Raw genomic sequence first — 22,038 nt, 5'->3', positions numbered from 1 at the left:
GGTGTTTTTTTTTTATCCTTCCCCTCTATGGACTACCTATAGACGAAAGTGGATACGGTCTCTATCTATTTTTGTCCATACTTTGTCTACAGACTTTCTAAAGACGAAAGTCGATAAGGTTTCTATTTGTTTTCGTCTACTCGTAGATTATGGACGGTCTATAGAAAAAAGTCGATAAGGTGTTTGTTTCTTTTTTGTCTGCTTCCCCTCTATATAGACTACCTATAGACGAAAGCCGATACAGTCTCTATTTTTGTCCATACTCTGTCTATAGACTCTCTATATTAGACAGTTAATAATAATAGTCGGCTAAGGTTTCTATTTCTTTTTCTCTCCTGGTGTATTGAATGTCTATATAAGAAAGTCGATAATATGTAATGCCGAGTTCCCATACTCCCCGCCCTCTGCGAAGGCGATGATATGGCACTGGTTCATGCGCGACCGGCACCGCGTGCAACCCCGGCGCGGCGGGCAAACCGTGCAGACTGCTAGTCGTCATTCGGTGCAGCTGCACCGAACGAGGATCGCGGCGGAACAGGCAACGTCCGAGTCACAAAGGTCTTCCAGGCACCCGAAGGCCCTAATCCTGGCTGCTTCCCGGACGTACACTTCGCGAGACCAGCTGGTGAAGGTCAGATGGTGATGATGTGGCAAAGGTGGTGAATAAGTCGCGAAAGCCGGCAGACCAGGTGGTGAATTCACCACCTGGTCTGCCTCTGAGTTGTCGTGGTATTGCATGTCTATAGATTAACAATAGACAAACATCGTTAATCTGGGCCCAACCCGTGTACGCTGTAACCAAGCGCAGGTACCGGAGGATAATACGTAGCTGCGTTTGATATAAGCCACTGAAGTTGAATACTGCTGAGATTGCTGTAGAGCCTATTTGTAGACATTAGTATACACATAGTGTATACCTCCGCATTTGTTGACCACATGATATGATCTACGTAGTCGGTCTCGGCAATCCCAAGACAGTCTTCACAGTTGTCGCATCACTTTTGCGGCAGTAGAATAAAGAAAGCAAAACGCCGATCCAATTGTTATAATAGTTGTTATGAACGCCAGCTTCAGCTACAAGTGGATTCCAAACAGGCATCGAGCTAACAGCAAGGACACTCGTAATGTTTGTAGCTGACAACGCGGACTTTGTGAATGTGCGATGAACCGATGTCGCGCATGTGGTGTTCGCGTTGTGTGTCGTCCGATTCTCGGATACTTTTCACATTTTCTTCATACCTCGGCTGCGTCACTAACATAGGGCGGTTTTTTGTTGACTGATATCCTGCACTATAAACCCATCAAAGTTTCTCATTCACTTAAAATAGGTGCCAAATTATCAGAGCCCACCCAGTATTTCTCCGGCGGTATGCCTGGGCAGCCACGCATATGAGTACCTCAATGCTGTACTGATTGCTTTGACCTATCACCGGAACAGAAAATTAGCACTAACATACGTGCGGGCATCACATTTGGTGGTACGCTGGAAGATATGCTACAAGTACGCTGTATTACTAATCGACGCTGGTAATAATGCGTCTGAAACCTTTGAAGGGCCCTGTAATGGCTTTTACAAACAGCGCATTCAAATTAGCGTTCCAGTCTCATACGATAGCCCACAGCATTTGTCATACAACCTGCCAGCGCATTTCCTTCGTCCACGAAAAAAGATGAATAATGGTGATAAAGATGAATAAGCCACCCGTTCCGGCGCGCATGGCGCGCAGAGAGAGAGCGAAAAAAAAAATGAAGGAGGAAAAGGCGCTCACACTCCTCCGAGCGCGCGCGCTCTCGTGCGCGGAGCTCCTGCGCATGCGCGGAGCTCCTGCGCATGCGCGGAGATCTTGCGCATGCGCGGCGGTGCGCCATCTCAACGAGTGCGCCAGGCACGTATACGGTTGTACCTGTGTGCGGTGTCCGCCTCAACGTTGGTGTGTGTGTGTATGCGTGTCATCTTTGTGGCATCACACGTCAACTACACTGAACGGTAAGCTTTAGCAAAGATGTTTTGCGTCAATAGCTCATGATTATGTGAGCGCATTTCGTAGCGCGAAGCGGCTGCATGTAGCGCAGGCGACTCGGGTATAGTGTCGGTTTGTCGTTGACATGGTTTCATAACGCGCTCTTGTTCTCGCTTCTACTATACGGAATGTTTTACGGCGAGCGATCGCTCGGGCTTGTTGATTTTCGCATAATAGTTTAGGTGCGTAAAGAAGGAAGCTACACCATGTTTTAACTTGATATTGAGCTACCACTAAGCGGATTGTGTATGTTGGGCAGCCAGTGTGGTAGATCTCATTTCGTGGCGCTTGATCCAGCCACGATGAATGCTGCGCCGCATGTGTAGTGAAATTCTCGTGACACGCTTTACGTATATATCTCGAAATTGTGTTAGCATCAAGAATGTTCTGACAGACACGTATAGTTAAATAACTGCTAACGTACTCGGATGAAAGGCCGTGTTTGCGGGGCATGCATCAGCAGTGTGTGCATTGCCGTTTTCGCATTGTTTTTAAGGTAGCAGTATTTTTAAGGTTTCTGGCAACCAATCTAAATAAATTTGGGAAGTTACCGCAAGCAAAACACGAGACTTGAAGAAATGTCAAGCGAAAATCTCTAGATTCACCCAATCGATTTATATGCAACCACAAACGCTTTTGGAGCATGAAACCTGCGATAAGCTCAGTCACTCGCAGCTTCGCAACTTAGCCGAAAAAATTGGAGCACAATAAATTAGTCGCTCCGGGAAGCACCTTTACACGTTTCAGACTGAAGGCATTGCGTTTGACGGTAGTTGGAAGATTTGTTTTTTGTCTCTTTTTTAAACAGTTTAGCAGCAGAAGTTATCTTTCGAGCTATATGAAAAGCGTTAAGCGCCTTTCGATGCTTTGGGGTTATGCAGTTTACGTGCTCTTAATCTCTAGGCAGCTGCTGGCGCAGATTCGCATTGTGCCAGTCGTGCACGGTATGAAGCCCTTGTCGTGCGCATTAAGTGTTCCGGTTTTCATTACTGTTGCATGTAGTGCCGTCGTCTTGGACAGACTGCATACTATATGCGCTGTACAAAAGAAAAAAGAGCCAGATTATCAATTTGGTGGTCTTTTCTTAGTAGATAACGCACAGATTATTCAAATAATTCAGTGGACATTGCATTTGTTCAACCCTTATTAACACACCTAAGAGATCGTAACATGTTTTAGTTGATAAGTGACCTGATCAGTACGCCCCCATTCATGCGCATTCTACTGAAAGTGTGGCAAATGTATTCATCTCGAAGTATGAGAAAAGAGACAATGCAGACTGTTCTAAGCGGAAATAAATTGCAAATGTTAACGTGATTGTTCAAAACTGCAGTCAGTATGCTGAGCATGTTCGATCGGCACGGGCACATTGCATTAACACCTGAAAAATGTGCACAGTCCAGCAGGGTATCTTTGTTTCAACAATTATTATAGGAATCGTTTGGGATTCTCACATTTCTTTCATTTTTATGAGTACACTGTGTGTCACATGAACCTGTCTTGAAACGAAACGTACCGTTGCTAACACCGGCTACCATTATGGTTGTCTAACTGCTTATCATACTATAATATAACGAAACATGCTAATGGTACTGATTAATATTGCCATGTAGTCTTTAGTCATAGGTAAACAAAGTCAACTAGAGGCATAAGTGGTGAGAGCAAATTATATAGAAAACTACTATTGAACCGTAAAAATAACTCATTGTATAGTTTTCCCTCACATTGTTGCATTTGTTTTACGCGTGTCTCTGTGTCTTCCGTGCTGTACTCGTGTGGCCATCAATTACGAACTTGCCGAAGCCCTTGTCAGCTTTATTAAACAAGGGATTCAAGTCAGTTGCATCTAATACTACATGTTAAGTGACTGACGTGTTATTCGTTTTATCTAAATATTATGGACTGGCACTACTTGGCAAGCATTAAACCATAGTATTTTTTATTGCACTTAAGCTGCAGGCGTCATAGATTGCCAGAAAATTTTCATGAAAACAGCCAGGAAAGGCTTGGAAAAAGATCGGGAAACTTTAAATTGGCCACATAGGTATGTTGTCTTGTTACATGTCAAAGTTTCCAGAAAGTCTCTGTGTTAAATATATTTTTAAAACGTTTCACTTCATAAAAATTGAAGGAAATTGGTTCTATTTATTGAAAAAAAAAGAAAGTCAAGCAGACTGACAAGGCATTTCTTACTCAATACGTTTTTTTTGCGTTAACTAAACGTCCTGAACCTCGATAGCCTAGAAAAAATTTTCATCTTTCAAAGCACCTTAAATAATTTACTGTGATAGAATTCATCCGAACTATACTATAAGTTCTGTTTCCTAGGAGGTGCATATCTGTCGTGCCATGACACAAAGTGCTCGTGTGGTATTTCGGGTGCTCATGTGGTATACCTAACTTGGAAACCTGTTAGTATGCCCAAGAGGCCTCATTACCTGCAAGAAATTAAGGTACCATATCAATACAATCAACCCATCCGCCATCTGTTGAAGTTATGGCCAATGACCCATTCATTTAAAAGTATGAGAAATACATTTCAATGTGTACTAAGCAAAATAAATTACAATCTTAGGCATGATACTGGGAATATTCCAGTCACGTCTCCTGAAAACATCCCTCTGCACGGGCATACTTAACTACCAGCCAAAAAAACTGTACAGACAGCCCAACTGGGTAACGTTTCCGCAATAAATATAGGGACCATTTGGGATAAGTACATTAATGCATCATATATAAACTTGTCATAAAAGGGAACATACTGTTGCTGACACGAGCAGCAGTTGTGACTGTTTAATTGTTCACCATACCATGCAATAGAACATTGCATAAAGGTACTGATTTGTGTTGACTTAGATGGTTTGAGTAAATATATTCAGCTGCTTAATGAACACACAAAGAATACACATCTGTTATTTTTGCCTCATATTGCTGCATGTACTTATTTGCAGCATACACCTGCAGCACCTTTGGGACTAATGACACAAAGGTCAAGGCCAGCCTGGCGACCATGCTTGCCAAGGAGTAGTGTAAATATTTAATCTGTTTCCATAATAGCATAAGACAAGAATTTAAGGAATTCATGTATTATATCGAGCAATAAAAACGGTTAATGTATTGCCGGTGCATTTGTTTTATTTTTTGCACTGCATGATTCAGCACTATATAAATTCTTTCTGTTTATGCAACATATATGAAAGTACAGCTGGTTCAGGAGCTTTATTAATCTACTATTGGTAATGCATAAGTGCAGATGAAAAGGAACAGGTGCACATGCATAATATCTGCATTCCATGCATTTCATATCTATAAAATGAAATGAAATACATTCAAAACGTTTTGCTACCTCATGTAATGAAAAATGTAAACTAACTTGTAGATAGCCGCTATGGAGTTATGGCCTTATACACTCTTTGTAGACTTGTCTATAAAATGTCCATAAAAAGTGTATGGCCATAAGTTTATAGACGGTCTATAGACAGTCTATAGACTTAGACTTCTTATAGACTAGTCTATAAAAAGTGTATGGCCATAAGTCTATCGAAAGTCTATAGACAATCTATAGACTCAGACTTTTTATAGACTAGTCTATAAAAAGTGTATGGCCATAAGTCTACAGACAGTCTATAGACAGTGTATAGACAGTCTATAGACTCAGACTTTTTATAGACTAGTCTATAAAAAGTGTGCGGCCATAAGTCTATAGACTGTCTATAGACTAGTCTAAAGAAATGTCTATAGAGAGTCTATAAACTCAGACTTTTTATAGACCAGTCTATAAAAAGTGTGCGGCCATAAATCTATAGACTGTCTATAGACCAGTCTAAAGAAATGTCTATAGACAGTCTATAGACTTCATAGACAAATGTCTATGGACTGTCTATGGATTTTCTATAAAAATTTTTGTAAGGGAGGACAGCTTGCCCGCTGGCTCGCTGAGTTATAACCGTCTAATTGTTCCGTCGCTGGCCGCCCACGCTGAGGCTCATACGTAATGATCCAAGTCGGTGAGAGGTTCTTTGAAGAGCAGCACATACGCAGCGCATTAGGGGCACAGCCTGCTAATGTGTCGTGTGGCTCTCCAAGGGGAGTATGGTAGCGCGATTCAAAGACGGGACAAGAGAAGACACAAAAGGACACACACAGCGTACTCCCCTTGAAGATGCATTACCAACAAGTCCACATTGCAACCCTCGTGTGGCTCTCCTTGAGGAACTTTCCTGACAGGGTTTCAATTACAGGTTGCATAGGAGAAACTTAAAGGACCTTTTTCGTTATTGTAGAACGGCACATCACTAGTGGTGCATACCTAGGTACATAAGTTGAGGTTAAAGATTTTCATTCGAGATTAGTACAGACCGGGTGACACATACTCAGTACTCCAAGGAGGCTTCTGAGGGTCTCTCTGAATAGCGCTACCTACCCAGTCGTGCGTCCATAGTGACTCATGTCGCAATGAAAGATGTTCGTTTATGGGCGGTACATATGTTGCCACCTACTCAGTGACCCAAGTTGGTCCAGTCTTTGCTTTCTGACGTTGTTACCACACCGCAGCAGAACGATGCGCTACCCATTCCGCCCCAGTGACCCTGGTAGACGGGAGAACCGTCTACCAGCGTCTACCATGGACATGAACAAACCGATAGATTACATAGCCCCCAAAAGTACAAGCCCCCAGAATGCAAACGCATTATTATAACCTGTGTACCTTCTGGGGGTCCTTGAGTTGAATGCCGGGAAACAGTTTGTCCACAGCTCGCTTGAGCTTGTCTTCGTCTACAGCAACAGTGGGCTTGAGAAACAACTCGAGTCGGTAGCCCTGGCCAAACTTTTCCCGCAGGTGTTGCAGCGTGCCCAGGCACATCATTTGGCCGTCGACCATGATGGTGAGCCGGTCGCAAGAAAACTCGCATTCGTCCATGCTGCGAGTTGTTGAGATTCGTGTGGAGCTCAGTATCAGAAGCAACGTGGATTTTACAAATAAAAGATGACTTAACTCAATGTTATCTCCGACATTCCTATTCATATAAACGTCAAACGCGGAAGAGATCGTGCGAGAAAACCGCTCCACCAAGGGGACTAACGTGTTGCATTTCTGAGAAAAAAGTTTTTTTTTGGCAACTGAAGTAGGCAGAGTATATATAAATATACTCACTTGTTTACGAAAAATTGACGACAATTGGTAACTGCAAAAGTAGCAGGGGCCCAAAGTCTAAAAACCCGTAACTCTGCGCCTCCAAAACGCGATGTGTGACTTTTGTAAACTGCATCTCCTGGAGCATCTCAAGTGAACAAACGGGATATAATAAATTGGAGCTTTAAAATAATAATAATAATAATAATAATAATAATAATAATAATAATAATAATAATAATAATAATAATATTAATAATAATAATAATAATCCTATTTTATGTTCACAGCAGGACACAGGCGTCTCCCTGCGATCTCCACTTACGCCTGTCCTGTGCCAACCGATCACAACTAGCGCCAGCGAATTTCCTAATTTCATCGCCCCACCTACCTTCTGCCATCCTAAAGTGCCCTTCCGTTCTCTTGGTACCCATTCTGTTGCCCTAATGGCCCAATAGTTGTCGAACCTGCTCCTCACACGACCTGCCCGTCTTCATTTCTTTCTCTTAACGTGAATTACAATATCGGCTATCCCTGTTTGCTCTCTGATACAGACCGTTCTCTTCTTGTCTCTTAACGTTATACCTAACAATCTTCGTTCCATCGTCTTTACGTGGTCGCCAACATGTTTTCGAGCTTTGTCAGTCTCCAAAGTTCTTGCCTCATATGTCAGCATTGGTAGAAAGCATTGATTCTACACTTTTCCTTTTAATGATAATTGTATGATTCCAGTAAGGGCATGGAAATTTCTACAAAATGCGCTAGAACGCATTTATTCTTCTCTAAATTTCGTTAGCATGGTCGGGCTCCCCCTGTAATTATTTGACCTTGGTAAACGTACTCCTTCACCGACTCTAGAGGGTGACAGGCGATCATGAACTCTTGTTTCCTTGCCTGGCTATTAATCACTATCTTTGTCTTCTGCATAATATTCTTCAAAAATTATAGGGTTTTACGTGCCAAAAGCACTTTCTGATTATGAGGCATGCGATAGTGGCGGTCTCCAGAAATTCTGAGCACCTGGGGTTTTTTAACGTGCACTTAAATTTAAGTACACGGGTGTTTTCGCATTTCGCCCCCATCGAAATGCGGCCGCCGTAGCCGGGATTCAATTCCGCGACCTCGTGCTCAGCAGCCCAACAGCATAGCCACTAAGCACCCACCGCGGGTATATTAATCAACCTCACTCTTACACTCTTTCTGTTAATGTCCTCAAGTATTTGTTGTAACTCGTTTCCAGTGTTGCTTAACAGGACCATGTCATGTGCAAATCGATGGTTGCCGATATATTCGGCGTTGATCCTTAATCATAAGCCTTCCCAGTTTAATAGCTTGAATATTTCTTATAAGCACACAGTGAATAGCATTGGAGACATTGTGTCTACTTTTCTGACCCCTTTATAGGTATCCGCCTACTTGTGGAAAATTAAGGTAGCTGTGGAAGCTCTGTATATAATTTCCAAGCTATTTACATAAGCATCCTGTACTCCTTGATTACGTAATACCTCTGTGACTGCTGGTGTCCTTACTGAATCAAATGCTCCTTCGTAATCTATAAAAGCCCTATAAAGAGGCTGATTGTATTGATGCGGATTTCTCGATTACATGATTGATGACACGGATGTGTTCTATTATAATGTGTTCCTTCCTGAAGCCAGTCTGTTCCCTTGGTTGACTAACGTCCTGTGTTGCCCTTACTCTATGGGAGATTGTTCTCGTACATAATTTATATAATACTGTGAGTAAGCTAATGGGCGTACAATATTTCAGTTTTTAACGTCTCCTTTTACGTGGATTAGTATAACGTTTTTATTTTTCCAGTTGTCTGGGACACTTGAAGTCGACAGGCAGTCCGTGTAAAGGGCCCCCAGTTTCTTAAGCATTATGTTTCCACCATATTTGATGAAATCGACTGGTAGTCCATCTTCTCGTGCCGCTTTTTCCTGTTTCTTGCAAGGCCCTTACTTCATCGCTAGTTATAGATGGAGCCTCTGTAACCTATTCAATACTACTTCAAATGGATGCATCATAGCTGCGTTGCGAAGTATACAGGTCAGTATGGAATTCTGCTGGTTTTACTATATCTTCGAGATTGCTGATGATATTACCCTGCCTATCTTTTAGTGCATACATATTGGTTTGTCCAATCCCTAGCTTTCTTCTCACTGTTTTCAGGCTGCGTAAATTTTACTGCTTCGTCAGTCTTTGTCACATTATAATTTCTGAATATCCGTTATATTATCCTTGCTGATTAGTTTGGACAGTCCCGTGAATTCTATCTGACTTCTTGAGCTGGAAACTTTCATTCTTTGTCGTTTTTAATTAGGTCGTTTGTTTCTTCGGGGAGCTTATCTACTGGTTGCCTTGGTTCCTTACCTGCCACTTCAGTTGCTCCTTTTGAAGCCAGCCTGGTTACGGTTTCATTCATTGGCTCTATATCATCTTAATCTCTGCTTTAAGGCTGCATATTTGTTTGCAAGCGCCAACCATAATTGGTCTGCTCTTACCCGTACTACTTCTAAGTTGGCCTGTTTCTTCTTGACGAATATTACTCTTTCTCTCATCCAATTGAGGTGAATCCTAGCCCTCAGTAACTATGATCACTGCACCTTACCCTACCTAACAGTTCTACATCCAGCACTATGCTGGCATCACCAGGAAGTAGGAAATCAATTTTATTTGCCGTTTCACCATTAGGGCTTTTCCAGGTCTACGATTTGTTCCAACGCTTCCTGAAGAGGCCGTTCATTATTCGCAGCTTATTCCTTTCCCCGAATTCTACCAACATCTCTCATCGAGTGTTTCTAGAATCCACGGCATAGTTGCCAATTGCTTTTTCAACAGCCTGCTTTTCCCTCACTTTTGCATTGAAGTCACCCATGACTACAGTATACTGAATTTGCACTTTTCGCATCGCTGATTCGACGCCTTCATAAAACTGGTCTATTTCTTCATCGTCGTGACTGGAGTTTTGAGCGTAGGTTTGTAGTGCATTTACTCTAGACATCCTATTCAGCTTTAGTACGACTACTGCTGCCCTCTAATTAATGTTGCAGAATTCGTCAATGTTGCCCGCTATGTCCTTAAAGATTAGAAATCCAACTCCGAACTACTTTTTATCTCGTAGTCCTCTATTACAGAGGACGTGGCCATTTGTCAGTACTGTATAAGCCTCAACAGTTATTCTAACCTCACTATGGTCAATGATATCCCAAATAATGCCTGATATTTCCCCAAGGAGTCCTGCTAGGCTAGCTTCGCTCGAGAGGGTTCGGGTGCTAAAAGTTACAAGGCTCAGTTTCTGTTCGCCGCCTGTCCGGATCCAGAGATTCTTAGCACCCTCTGCTGCGTTACTGGTCTGACCGCCGCCTTGGTGAGTTGCATTGCAGCTGCTGGGGACTGAGGGCGATTGGATAATCAAATGAGTCATTTGGGAGGTGGTGGCCAGATACTGTACCAGGGAGGCCAATTCCTGTTCTTGTGAGGGAGCGTCTTGTTGAAGCTTAGTTGGTCTTCCTAATTTGGTTGTAACTGGATTAGTAGAGCCCCACTTTCCCTCGTAATTCTCGTAATTTTGGCCTGTGCTAGGCGCCACTGCAAGCCTGGAGATGTAGTGTACTCGGGGAGGTGAATTCGAGTTTCACACCTTGAGAAAAAATCATTACTACAACGCAAGGATTCGAGCTTCTGACTGTAGGAACCAAGCATCCAAGCGAGTGAGCTCAGACAGCCCTGCGGGCTGTCAGGCCACCTTATCTCGGAGAACCCCTGCCCAGAAGATTCTACGTGCCTGAAAGCATGCTCAAAATATCCGGGGTATACACTTTTCTGTGGGGTGGGCGGGGGTTCTTACTAGAAAGTCAGCGCAACGCATGTCAGAACAGTCATTGTAAGCGCATTTCGTATATCTGAAATGCCGAAAAGATGCTTAACTTATCCGCGGTACACGGGTTTTCCTGATTGCGACAGGTTACATTACATGGTATTTCTCGGTGGTTCTAATATCCTGGTTTCGGGGCCTCCTGTACGCATGCGGCGATAAAGGCGGCTAGATACACGATATGTTATCGGCGAATTTTAACAGCACTTAAAAGATCCGTTCAAATTTAGTTTTTTTTTTCTCTCTCAGGCTGCAAGAACAACTACAAGTCGACTCAAGCTTGTCCAATCGTGTAATGAAAAAAATCACCCGCGATTACGATACGCAGTAATGCGAAATTTCAGTGCAACCTTATGCGTGTTTTCATTTCGAGGTATGTTGGCTGGCGCAGACAATCTGTATCTTGCGGCACGCTGCGAACGGATGAAAGTGTGGCGCGACTGCCTTGCTGTTTGAAAGATCGGGAGAGGCAGTGCGTGGGTGACCAGTTTGCGCGATTCACAACAGCCGCCGCAGACAGACTTCCGCTCGTGCCGTGCTTTGTTTCCATATATGGTATCGGTGGCGTCGTTGGTGAACAGAAGGTGCGCGCTACTCTGGCGCCACCTTTTTCCCATCGTCGCCGCAGAGCCCGTCTTGCGCAGCACAACGGTTTCCTTTTCACGCTTTCACTATACCTCGGCTTTCCGCCTCAAGGTTGGGCTGCAGCGTTTTCCTGGCGCTCAATTCGTCAGAGCCGTCTTGCATCCACCACTGCGCTGCGCATTCGGGCTGTTGTGATTGGCTGTGCTCGTTCACTCGGTAATTAGGGACGCCGAAGCTCACCGCAGGAATGGGCGATACGCCGTAATTTTTTGAGCTGCGCTCAAAAAATTTAATTGCGCACGTGCTTCAAGTTGCGGCCGCTCATCATTACCTTTGGTTTTCGTAAGACAACACGTGCTAAAACCTTGCAGTGGCCCTGTCAAATAAAAGTCCGTGAACTGACATTCACTCGGGCATTTGCCAAATATTCTGACGGAGGATCCTCAGTGCTTAAACCTACGGAACCAGATTTTAATGACTACTTTTTCGGAGCAGCGAATTCTCCCTCTGCAGTTCGCCTCTCAAAGTTCCACTTCTCTGGATTGAGTTCAACTTGGCTACACTTTCAAAAGAAACCTTTTTTTTTTGCGAACTCCGCCCTCGAAGCTTCGGGACCGTAGCTGTTTCGTGCTGCATTCTTGCCGAATAGCTTGTACTTGAAAAAAAGTCATGCAGGCCCTACGCACCGTGGAAATCGATGTAAGCGATGCTTTCTGTCTTTTTGCTTTGACGGCCGATAACTACCGGTGATGTGGACAGTGTATGTATAATTTCTTCAACGTTTAGTCCCATACGACAGTATTAAGTTGATGCTGAGCGTTATGCTGCGTGCACTCCTGCTGTTTGTTGGCTTAATACGTAGAACACCTAGGGACCCGTGTCGGCTTCAGCTTCTGTTGTGCGCCGTTGTTTGTAATCGCTGAGAAGGGTTGAGAAATGTGATTGCCTCACAGAAAACATGGAAACTTAGCAGGAGCGCTACATTTCAGATGACTTATGAGGCCGTACGTACCAGAACCACAATCGAGTTATAAGGCAAGCCGTGGTGATGGACGCCGGTTTAATTTTGATCCTCTGGGAACCCATGTCGGCTTCAGGTGTTGTTGTGCGCCATTCTTTGTAATCGCTGAGAGGGGTTGAGCATTACGATTGCCTCACAGGGAACATGGAAACTTAGCAGGAGTGTTAAATTTCAGATGACTTACGAGGCCATACGTACCCGAACCACAATCGAGTTATGAGGCAAGCCGTAGTGATGGACACCGGTTTAATTTAAGCATCGTGCTTTACAGTGCAATCGCAACGAAACCTTTCACTGTGTAAAGGCCATATAGTTAGAGAGCCCGCCCCGCTTTCCTGCCTTGCGTACGCAAGATTGAGGCCCCGTCGTGGGCTCTCCGTCGCACGCTTTCACGCTCACATGCAGCAAATGGCGCGCCGACGGCGATGTCATCATCCTTGGACTTTATACCGAACACTACGACAACGACGACGACGGCACATATGCGCTTTGAGACTTCGTAAAATTGCTGTCACAACAAAAACATCCGAGAAATTGGAGAGCCGTCACGGTAGCCTAATTGCTAGACGACTGGTTGCGTCATGAGGAGAATGTGGAATCGGATCCTACAAGAGGCATTTTGTATTTTACCCTCCTTTAATTAATTTACCGCTGCAGTATTCCTTGTACATTTGCAACAACCCTTCGCGGTCAAATATTTTTCAATGAATAGAACATAGTGCTACGCACACCTGAACGGAGAGCGACAGATAAATGTAAAGAAAAAAATAACACGTATTTTTAGCAAATATTCCAAGCTTTTTCTCCTGAACTCGCAGAAACTAAGTGTGTTGTAAAGAGCATCTGATTGTTCGTACCTCCTAACCACCTATCTTAATGGCACAAAATATGGCGACACAGTATTTGAAGACCACTTTTGTGCCACTTAAGGCAGTTTATATGCCTTAGGTAGCCCGCCCCAATGTTCAACCAAAGAAGCTTAATCTCTGCTTGATTTGTCGTATGTAAATTTGTCAAAGTTGAGGGAGAGCGACAATTCATCTCCTTCACAAAGTCGACAAACTAAGTCATTATCAGTGTTGCCGTTCGCATATATAAAAAGAGCTTCCTTTTATTGAATGCAGCAAGCTGGGCGAGTTGTTGACTTAACATCTGTCGTCCGGTTGGCGCTGCCTACTGCTCACTTTGGGTTGCATATTCTTCCGTTTTCTGGATGTCGGATATCTACAGCAGAACATTACGATTGCTGCAGCAAAATCTAGGCGAGAAGAAGCGTCGGTTTCCGCTATGCTTATACTTGGACTTGATTCTGGACTGGCTCCGTTTCTTTGCGGCTAACAAATCGAGCGTTCGGTTTCCGCTCGCTCACTTCGTTGTCTGACGACTTCTACTGCATGTTGGCAGCACTCACTTGTGCGACGTAAGCACGAAGGTCGTCCGCGAGCGTTTCTTGATCTCTGCGACGGCTCGGAAGATCTTGTTGCGCGAAACGACGTCCACCCCCGCATACGGCTCGTCAAGAAACACGAACGGCTGCAGTCCCAGCAGAGCGACACCGATGGACAGCTTTCGGCGGTTGCCTCCGCTGCAAGGGGGGAGGGAGGGGGAGAAGTGCTCACTCACGTCAGCAAAGCAAAGTTTGCGGATGTTGGTGATTGCGAGAGGGGCGTTAAATATTGCGGAGCCTACTGCGGTGCAGTTACTAATAAAAAAAAATACAGAGAGAGCGAGTTGACGAGGAGACGTCGTTGCGAGTAGTCATATCAGCTCATTTTTTATATCAAGAGGGGGTGCCTATGTACCGCAGACTAGAGAAGAGGTCTGCGGGGCCCTAACTGAGCTTGGCCTCGGTGAAATAATTACGCTGTACGTACCAGTCACGAAAAACTGTATATACTAAACTGCGGCCAGAAATAGTATATTTTGGTCAATAGCACTGAAGCACACTGCGACCGCTTCGCTCTTATGGTCCCTTGAGTGGTCGAATTTTCGTTTTATAACTCAATTGATACACAATAGCGCCATTTGGCAATCACGTTCTATCAATTTTGTTAAAAGAGGCAATTTAAAAAAAAAATGAAAGTATCCGTAACAACGGAACGCCGCTGGCAAAGTCGTTTCATCCGAAGAGGAAGGTTTTACACAGATTTGTATACCATTTTCAAGCCGACGTGTTAAATCAATTGCATATTTCCCTTTACCGCCCTAGCCCAAGGAAGTCCAAACATCATCAACAAGAACTGGACCAACATGTTCAGCACTATTTATAGTCACGGAGGGTAAACTGAGTGAAACACTTGAGTTAAAGTCATTACATATTAGGTGCTTTGCTGAAGTATCGACAAGAGAACTCTCGCTCGAGCGTGCCGAAAACGCTGCTACGACCATTGTGTTATAGCGTCCTTAAATATGAACCTTTACGTATCCAAATCAGCGTAAAAAAAAACATCACCGATCCTCGCAGTCCGTGAAGATGGTCGAACAGCGAAGCGGTGTTAGTTACACCGAGTGTTACACCATGCAATTCAGATTTCGCAAGCAGTCTATTGCGTAAATCTTTTGTTGCACCATTACATCACGTCCCTTTCGCGTTAGCGTACTTCGCGTGGTGACTGCGGCTTACAAGGAATTTTTTTGTGGTTGTACAAGTGCTTTTTAATAATGAAAGGGCGGGCCGACCCGGCATTGCACTATCTTCGGAATTTTAGCGAAGTCTGACAACGATGGCAGAGAGTCCGCAAACTCAGCTTCAATCTAAATTAATACGCTGGGCTTGTGTAATCCATGGTAAGCTTCAATGCAACATACAAACACAGAAACCCGTAGATGAAATATTGCTACGTTGAAATATTGCGTTCAAAGCTACGATGAACACTAAATTTGTTTTTGCCTACGTCAACAGACTTTGTTGAGTTCATCTATGCTTAAACCACTGTACTGGTTACCCTGATAGTATTCTACCACTCTCCATGTATTTTGAGTTGGGATGTGGCCATCACTTTTCAGTTAACTGGCGGTAGTCCCACGTGGCACGGTGATGTGTTCGCCCAATATTTTAAAGCAGACAGCAAAGCGTTGAGCATTAATTGGAGTGTGCGAAAATTCGAAATTTCCTCAATTCTAACTGAAAAGCTGAATTGCAATGATTTTTCCATTCATACTCGACTCGAGGATTCACTATTTAAAATTTTTGAAATTATTTGAAAAGAAAGCGAGAGGGAAATGGCGAGCTCCTGCGAATGATTCATCTGTATGCGAGAGACAGTGGCTGAACACACGGAATAATTTTGGACATTGCTCTTCCAAGATTCTTAGACATAAAGAGGCACCAACTGAAGATAAAACTACCAGAATGCCCAATTTCTGCTCAAGCAATTCGAGCCAATAAACACAGTTGCATCCCCTTTAGACTGATTACGAATATGTTTTATCTGCTTCAGGGATATTTTCAGTGTTTTGTCAGTTTGAGTTCATCTCTTGACACAATGTGGGATGCTTTAGCAACATATTTTGTTTCTTCACCGTCCAGTTACGTTATGTTTCCCAGTTTTATCACCCTTAATTTCGTGTTTCGCCATGTATGTACAATCTTGCGGATAAGTTCGGGGCCCGAGCCCGGGTTGTCAGGCCTGCGATCACCACTGTGCCTGGCTTCCGTCTTCTATCGCGACGTTGCTGCTCTCGGTCAGTACGCTGGTAGAACAAGTTCACACACTGCCCCTTCTTTCAAGGCAACCCTGACCTCCGGCAACCATGGATGCATCCTGACACGCTGCGTACACAGTCTCTCGTTCGCAGGTGCACTCGATGAGACGTCATATCTGCGCGATGAGCAGTCTGTGTCCCTTATTGTTTCCGCAAAGGCTGCCGTCATGAAATACACATAACTCGCACAAACCAGGAGGGAGGGGGAGCCGGTTAAGATAGCCTCGCCGGAAAGTAAGCGCCCCGAAGTTCGTCCAACAGGCCTAGCAGTAAGCAGCAGTAAGAGTCCAGCTACGCTGATCTTCGACGAACGCAATGACTTGACAACGAAGTGCCGAAGGAAAATATCGCTGTAGAAGAAAGGACTTCAGTCGCGGTCACTCAACCCTAGTCGTAGCAGCACACCAACAGCGGATAGCCTCACTCGTTGCCGTCGGTGCATCAAATGTTGGCTTCGACGCTGCCTCTGTGTGGCGCTTGCTGCCTGATACGAATCCTGCTTTATCGCGTTTGCTCGACCCGAGCGAAATTCTTGGACCTTCTGCTGCAAGATCTTAGCCTTGTGGGGAATTCTGCTGTGGAATCTTAGACCTTTTGCGCCTCAATATGGGCCTTTGTATAAATTTGAATGAAGACGACGCGATTTGCTTCGTCGGTCACCTAACTTCCGTCAAACAGCTTCATTGTGGCCGATACAGAGCGGTAAATAGCGAAGCGTAAGTATTTATTGGTCGCGAGTCGTTGGCCTGTGTCCCTGTGGCGAACGTTGGGTAAGGTATGTCGCTTCCCAGCGTGTCTCTGGCCGTCAGCCAGTGGAACGGTTGACGACGACGAGATGAGATCGTGCCACATGGGCACGCATGCGTGTGTTGCGGCCGGCCATGAAGATGAACTGCTGTATAATGCACAATTGAACAAGTAATGCTAAACAAGTTCGCAGTAACAATGTGTCTTGTCCTGCGACCCCTAAAGCGAGAGCTACCGAAGATCCCCCCCCCCCCTCACTTCGCGCCGAGCATCTTCGCCTCCATTCGCAGAAGCCCTCCCTCTCAGGCGCGGTGGTGAAACGAAGGGAAAATGGTCTCCAGTCGATGATGGGAAGGTGGTTGGACAGCGAAGCTGTACACGACACCTCGAACGAGTGCCCATTGAGTCCTAGGTTGAAATTATTCACGTGGCGACATTCACATGCGCTTTACCTAATTTTAATTCTGAAACGTTTCGACGGCCTGTGATTTCACTTGGGCCTCTACTTCGTACACTTAAAAAGAGAGCACGTAAAAGAGTGCACGAGCTGTGCTTCGTACGCACCCTGCTCTTCAGGAGCCCTACTCCATATGGCCTTCACGTTGCACTATCACAACACAAATGAGTCGCTAGGCAGGTTCATCTTTTACGTACGAAAGTGTAGTTACGTCACACCTTGCTTCGTATGCTACAGTCAAGCTGCCATCGCCGCGGCAGCTTGCGCAACAGCAAACGTTACCGGGTATCATGTGCGGGGCACGATGCCTGCTTCGCAGTGCATCTAGGTGCAAAATAAGTATGGGGTTTTCGTGCGAAAACCACGATCTGATTATGAGGCACGCCGTGACCAACGAGGGTTCTTTACCGTACACCTAAATCTAAGTACGCTCGTGTTTTAGCATTTCGCCCCCCTCGAAATGCGGCCGCTGTGGTCGGGATTCAATTTCACGACCTAATGTTTAGCAGCACAACACCGTAGCCACTATGTAGAAGCCATCAATTACGTGGTTGCGATGCTTGTTTTGAGCATCTTCTAATGAAGATATATGCGTCGTTTTCTTCACTTCACTGAGTGCTTGCAGCCTCTGCCTTACTGGGGTATGAGCCATGGAATTTGGGGTTATCAGCCATCGATGATGAAGACTTTCTGTCGACATTGCGTCAAGAAGTATTCCCGGAATCCTAGGCATACACAGCTTCGCTGTAAAACGAACTTCGCCCATGGCCACCTATGAGATTCTATACTCACGCCCATGTGACATCGTACACTTGGTAGACAGATGGTCGCACTGACCACAGTGGTGTCGGCATATGTTTATAATTGCTTAGTGTAGAGCCTGCAGCCACACTGACACGCCACCCAGCCATGCGAAATAGTGGATGTCTAGCGAAGCTGTTGAAAACCACCACAACAAAGACTGAGAGAGGTAAGCAATGTTTGATGACTTTAGAGTAATGGCAGTAATGCTATCTTGCAGTAATAGTAGCAATGCGAGTATTAGTAATTTGGACAGCATGGCGTTACCCATAATGGTGCTGCTAAACAACATCGAGATGAGTTAATAGACAGGTTATTTTATATACGAAAGGCTAGGGACGTCACTCGCCAAGTCGCAAGCTGCCGTCGCCTGGCAATTTGCGCAACAGGAATCTTCACTGGAAACTTATGCGGGAGGCACTGCGCGCTTAGCATTGCGTGTAGGCGCAGGGGGGCCTTATCATCAATTATGTGGTTCGGATGCTTCTTTTCAGCTTGTTCTTTATCTTGTACGTTGTATGTATGTTAGTTGTATGTTGTATGCTATATGTTGTGTTTGTGTTGTGTGCATGATTCCCAAGAATGCATGATCTGTTGGATTGGCAAAGTGTATTGCCCAGCGAGACAGAAACAGCTCAGAAAAGCTGTTGAAAATAAAATTTTCTCATGGCTTGGAACAAATTGTGCAAGAACCAACTACAGTTACAAATAGTCAAAGTCACTAGTGGATCTTTTTTTCCTTTCGCACAACATAATAGATTATGCATTATATATATTGGAGGGCATATCAGACCATAAAGTGTTGTCTTAAACATACCGACCAGTGTGTGCAGTGTAGGGACACCGTTTCTACCGGTAAAAGTAAAAGACTAAATATGCAGATGACACCGCCATCATCGATTTTTTTGAATTACAGATTAGGTATTTCGAGCAGCCATCGAAGTGTAGCATCATAGCTTGCGTCGAGCGCTTTGTTCCAACTAGTATTAGGAAAACGCGTAAACGAAACCCCTGGATAACACGCAGCATTATCCATAGGAAACGGAAAATTAGAAGACTACGAAATAAGAAAGTGAGAGCGATGGAAGTTGCAGCTACAGAAATTGATATGAAAGAAGCTATTGTGAAATCGAAAGAACAGTTCTTTGATCATACGCTTGCCAACTTCTTAAAAGTTCACCACACAAATTTTGGCGTTACTTCAGTGAAAGAAAGAAAAAAATTTAACAGGTCGAACATGAAGGAAAAGTCCTGACAAGAGTTGAAGACTTAGCTCATACTTTCAATCGCTTCTTTCAGTCTGTTCATACAACAGACAAAGGTGTTAAGATAGGCGAATACATGAACGGTGACATGAGGACCGCAATGTAACCATTTACTATCATTCTTGAAGGTGTTTTACAATTGCTGCTTGAAGCATACGCGAAAAGGGAAGCGGACCGGATGGTCTACCAACAAAATTTTTGAAACAATATGCGTAATGGGTTTCCTTCTAATTAGAGATATTTGCAAAGTCAATGGAATCTCATTCACTTCCACAAGACTGGCGCAATGCAATAGTAATTCCTGTTTTTAAGGATGGCAACCGTACGCAAGTAAGCAATTACCGACCTATATCCTTGACGTCAGTTTGCTGCAAGGCCCTAGAACAATTTATTGTAAGACATATTATTAGTTTTCTTGACCCTAACGAGTTACTTTCAACAATTCAGCATGGATTTAGGAGCGGTCTTTCCATGGTGACACAGTTAACAGAAACACTCCATGATTTCTACTTGAACATGGATGCACACCTACAAACAGACGTAATAAGTGTTGATTTTAGGAAAGCTTCCGATAAAGGTTCTCACCGTAAATTCCTTTTTAAGCTCGATAAAATAGAAATAGCTAAAGAAGTAATTCAATGGATAGAGGCATATTTATGTAGGCGTCAACAGTCTGTAAGGATTGAGGATTGCATTTCAAATCCATTGCGTGTGTACTCTAGGGTTCCCCAAAGTTCCGTTTTGGGACGAATACTGTTTTTGCGGTTTGTTAATGATATCAGTGCACTAGTTGAACCGCCTGGTAAAATGAAACTTTTTGCCGATGATTGATTTATTCCCCACTAGGTTGCGAAGGTGACCAAATTATTCTCAATAGACATTTACAGGCATTAGACGAGTGGTGTTTAAAATAGGACATGGAAATAAGCTATAGGAAAACAACATTTACGCATATTCGCTCACGTAGGAGCGAACTTTCCTTAATATACGACATCGGAACCATCCTCTGAATAATGCAGCTTCTTTCAAATACTTAGCAGTCAGTATTATGCACACATCGCAATGGCACTCACACATTGATAGTACATGTTCCAAGGCAAACCAAAAACTATACTTTTTAAAGAGAAAACGAGTGTGCTACACAGGACGCGAAATTAACAGCCTACTAAACACTTGCACGACCAGTCTTTGAGTACGCTTGTGTTGTGTGGTCTCCTCATCAGAAAGTCCTGAAAGCAACAATAGAAAGAATGCAAAGATTTACATTCCGTTTCATGTGCGGTAAATACCGACGCATGGAGTCTGTTACAGCCTTGTTAAAATCTTGTGAACTAGAGCCCCTGGAGCATAGGCTAAAGGTTCGTAAAGCACGCTAAAGCTAAAGCACGTAAGCATAGGCTAAAGGTTCTTTTAAAATCGTGAGTGGGCGAACAAAAATAAACAAGGATCCATATCTACGACCTCCAAAAAGGAGTTGAGATCGTCTAAACAATAGCAGAGCTATTCAACCTTATTTAACACGTACTTACGCTTTTCGTTTCCCTTTTTTTCCTGACACGATTGAAATGTGGTAATGCAGTTCTGAGCAACGAGGGCTCTGCCGAATTCGAAAATGCGTTAGATACTTTCTTTTGCAAGGATGTATACTAAATTTTTGCTAAGAGCATTTTTGTTCACTTTTCTTTGTATAACTACTGTGCTTTGCTCCTTTCTTTCTTCTCGTTGCTGCTGTTAACTATCAAGAGCGCCAGTGAATTTGTATGTTAGATAGAGCGAAAATTATGTATCATGTATTCTTGACACATCACCCTCCCAGTAACGACCCCAAGAACGAGGTTGACAGTATGAAATAAATAGATAGATAAATAAATAAATAAATAAACAAATAAATAAATAAATGAAATTCAGTTTCCTGAATGCGTGTAGCCTTTGCCTTACTAGGGTAAAAGCCATTGGTGATGATAGTTTGCCTTAGAGGTTACGCCACTCAGAAATCCCAAGAACCCAGGCATAGACAACCTCGCTGAAAAAGGTAGCGGCAGAACCCATCTCATTGTCATGCGTTATCATTGAATCAATACAGTGACTGAACATACTGCCACCATCGAAATAAATTATTCATGAAGTATGTACGGCAGCGGGACTCCTGTTTCGGCTTTCCCTCAAAACACCTGAAGCACTCTAACACGGAGCGTGCGCGTCGGGCACGAAATGCTTTGTGGGCGGGTGCACGCAAACGCTGGAAAACACGGGCCCTATGTTGGCGAGTTGGCGAGAGGTTCATTAAGAGCGGAATGCACCCAGGACATTAATGTCGCAGCTTGATAAAGTGTTGGGGTGAAAGTTGTTCATTGAAAGCGGTACATAGCCAGGAAGCTTGCGGATCAGCCTACCAATGTGTCCAATTTATGTCCTCAATGAA

General features: G+C 44.0%; 1 protein-coding gene across 3 annotated transcripts in view; it reads right to left on the bottom strand.

Moving 5' to 3' along the window:
• The window catches only part of LOC135907193 (phospholipid-transporting ATPase ABCA3-like), a 327,820-nt gene that overhangs the window by 23,198 nt on the left and 282,584 nt on the right, over positions 1 to 22,038 (bottom strand). For 2 of the 3 annotated variants that reach the window (XM_065438877.2, XM_070525204.1), the window contains 2 exons: positions 14,053 to 14,226; positions 6,730 to 6,943 (listed from right to left, as the gene is read on the bottom strand). In XM_065438877.2, the coding sequence (XP_065294949.2) occupies positions 6,730 to 6,943; positions 14,053 to 14,226 (388 nt within the window). The remainder of the gene's footprint in view (positions 1 to 6,729; positions 6,944 to 14,052; positions 14,227 to 22,038) is intronic. The other variant, XM_070525205.1, reaches the window with a different exon arrangement.

The sequence above is a fragment of the Dermacentor albipictus genome, chromosome 9, assembly GCF_038994185.2.
Source record: "Dermacentor albipictus isolate Rhodes 1998 colony chromosome 9, USDA_Dalb.pri_finalv2, whole genome shotgun sequence".
NCBI classification, from domain to species: Eukaryota; Metazoa; Arthropoda; class Arachnida; order Ixodida; family Ixodidae; genus Dermacentor; species Dermacentor albipictus.
The sequence above is the reverse complement of the archived record's forward strand: the minus strand, read 5'-3'. Positions and strand labels throughout refer to the sequence as shown.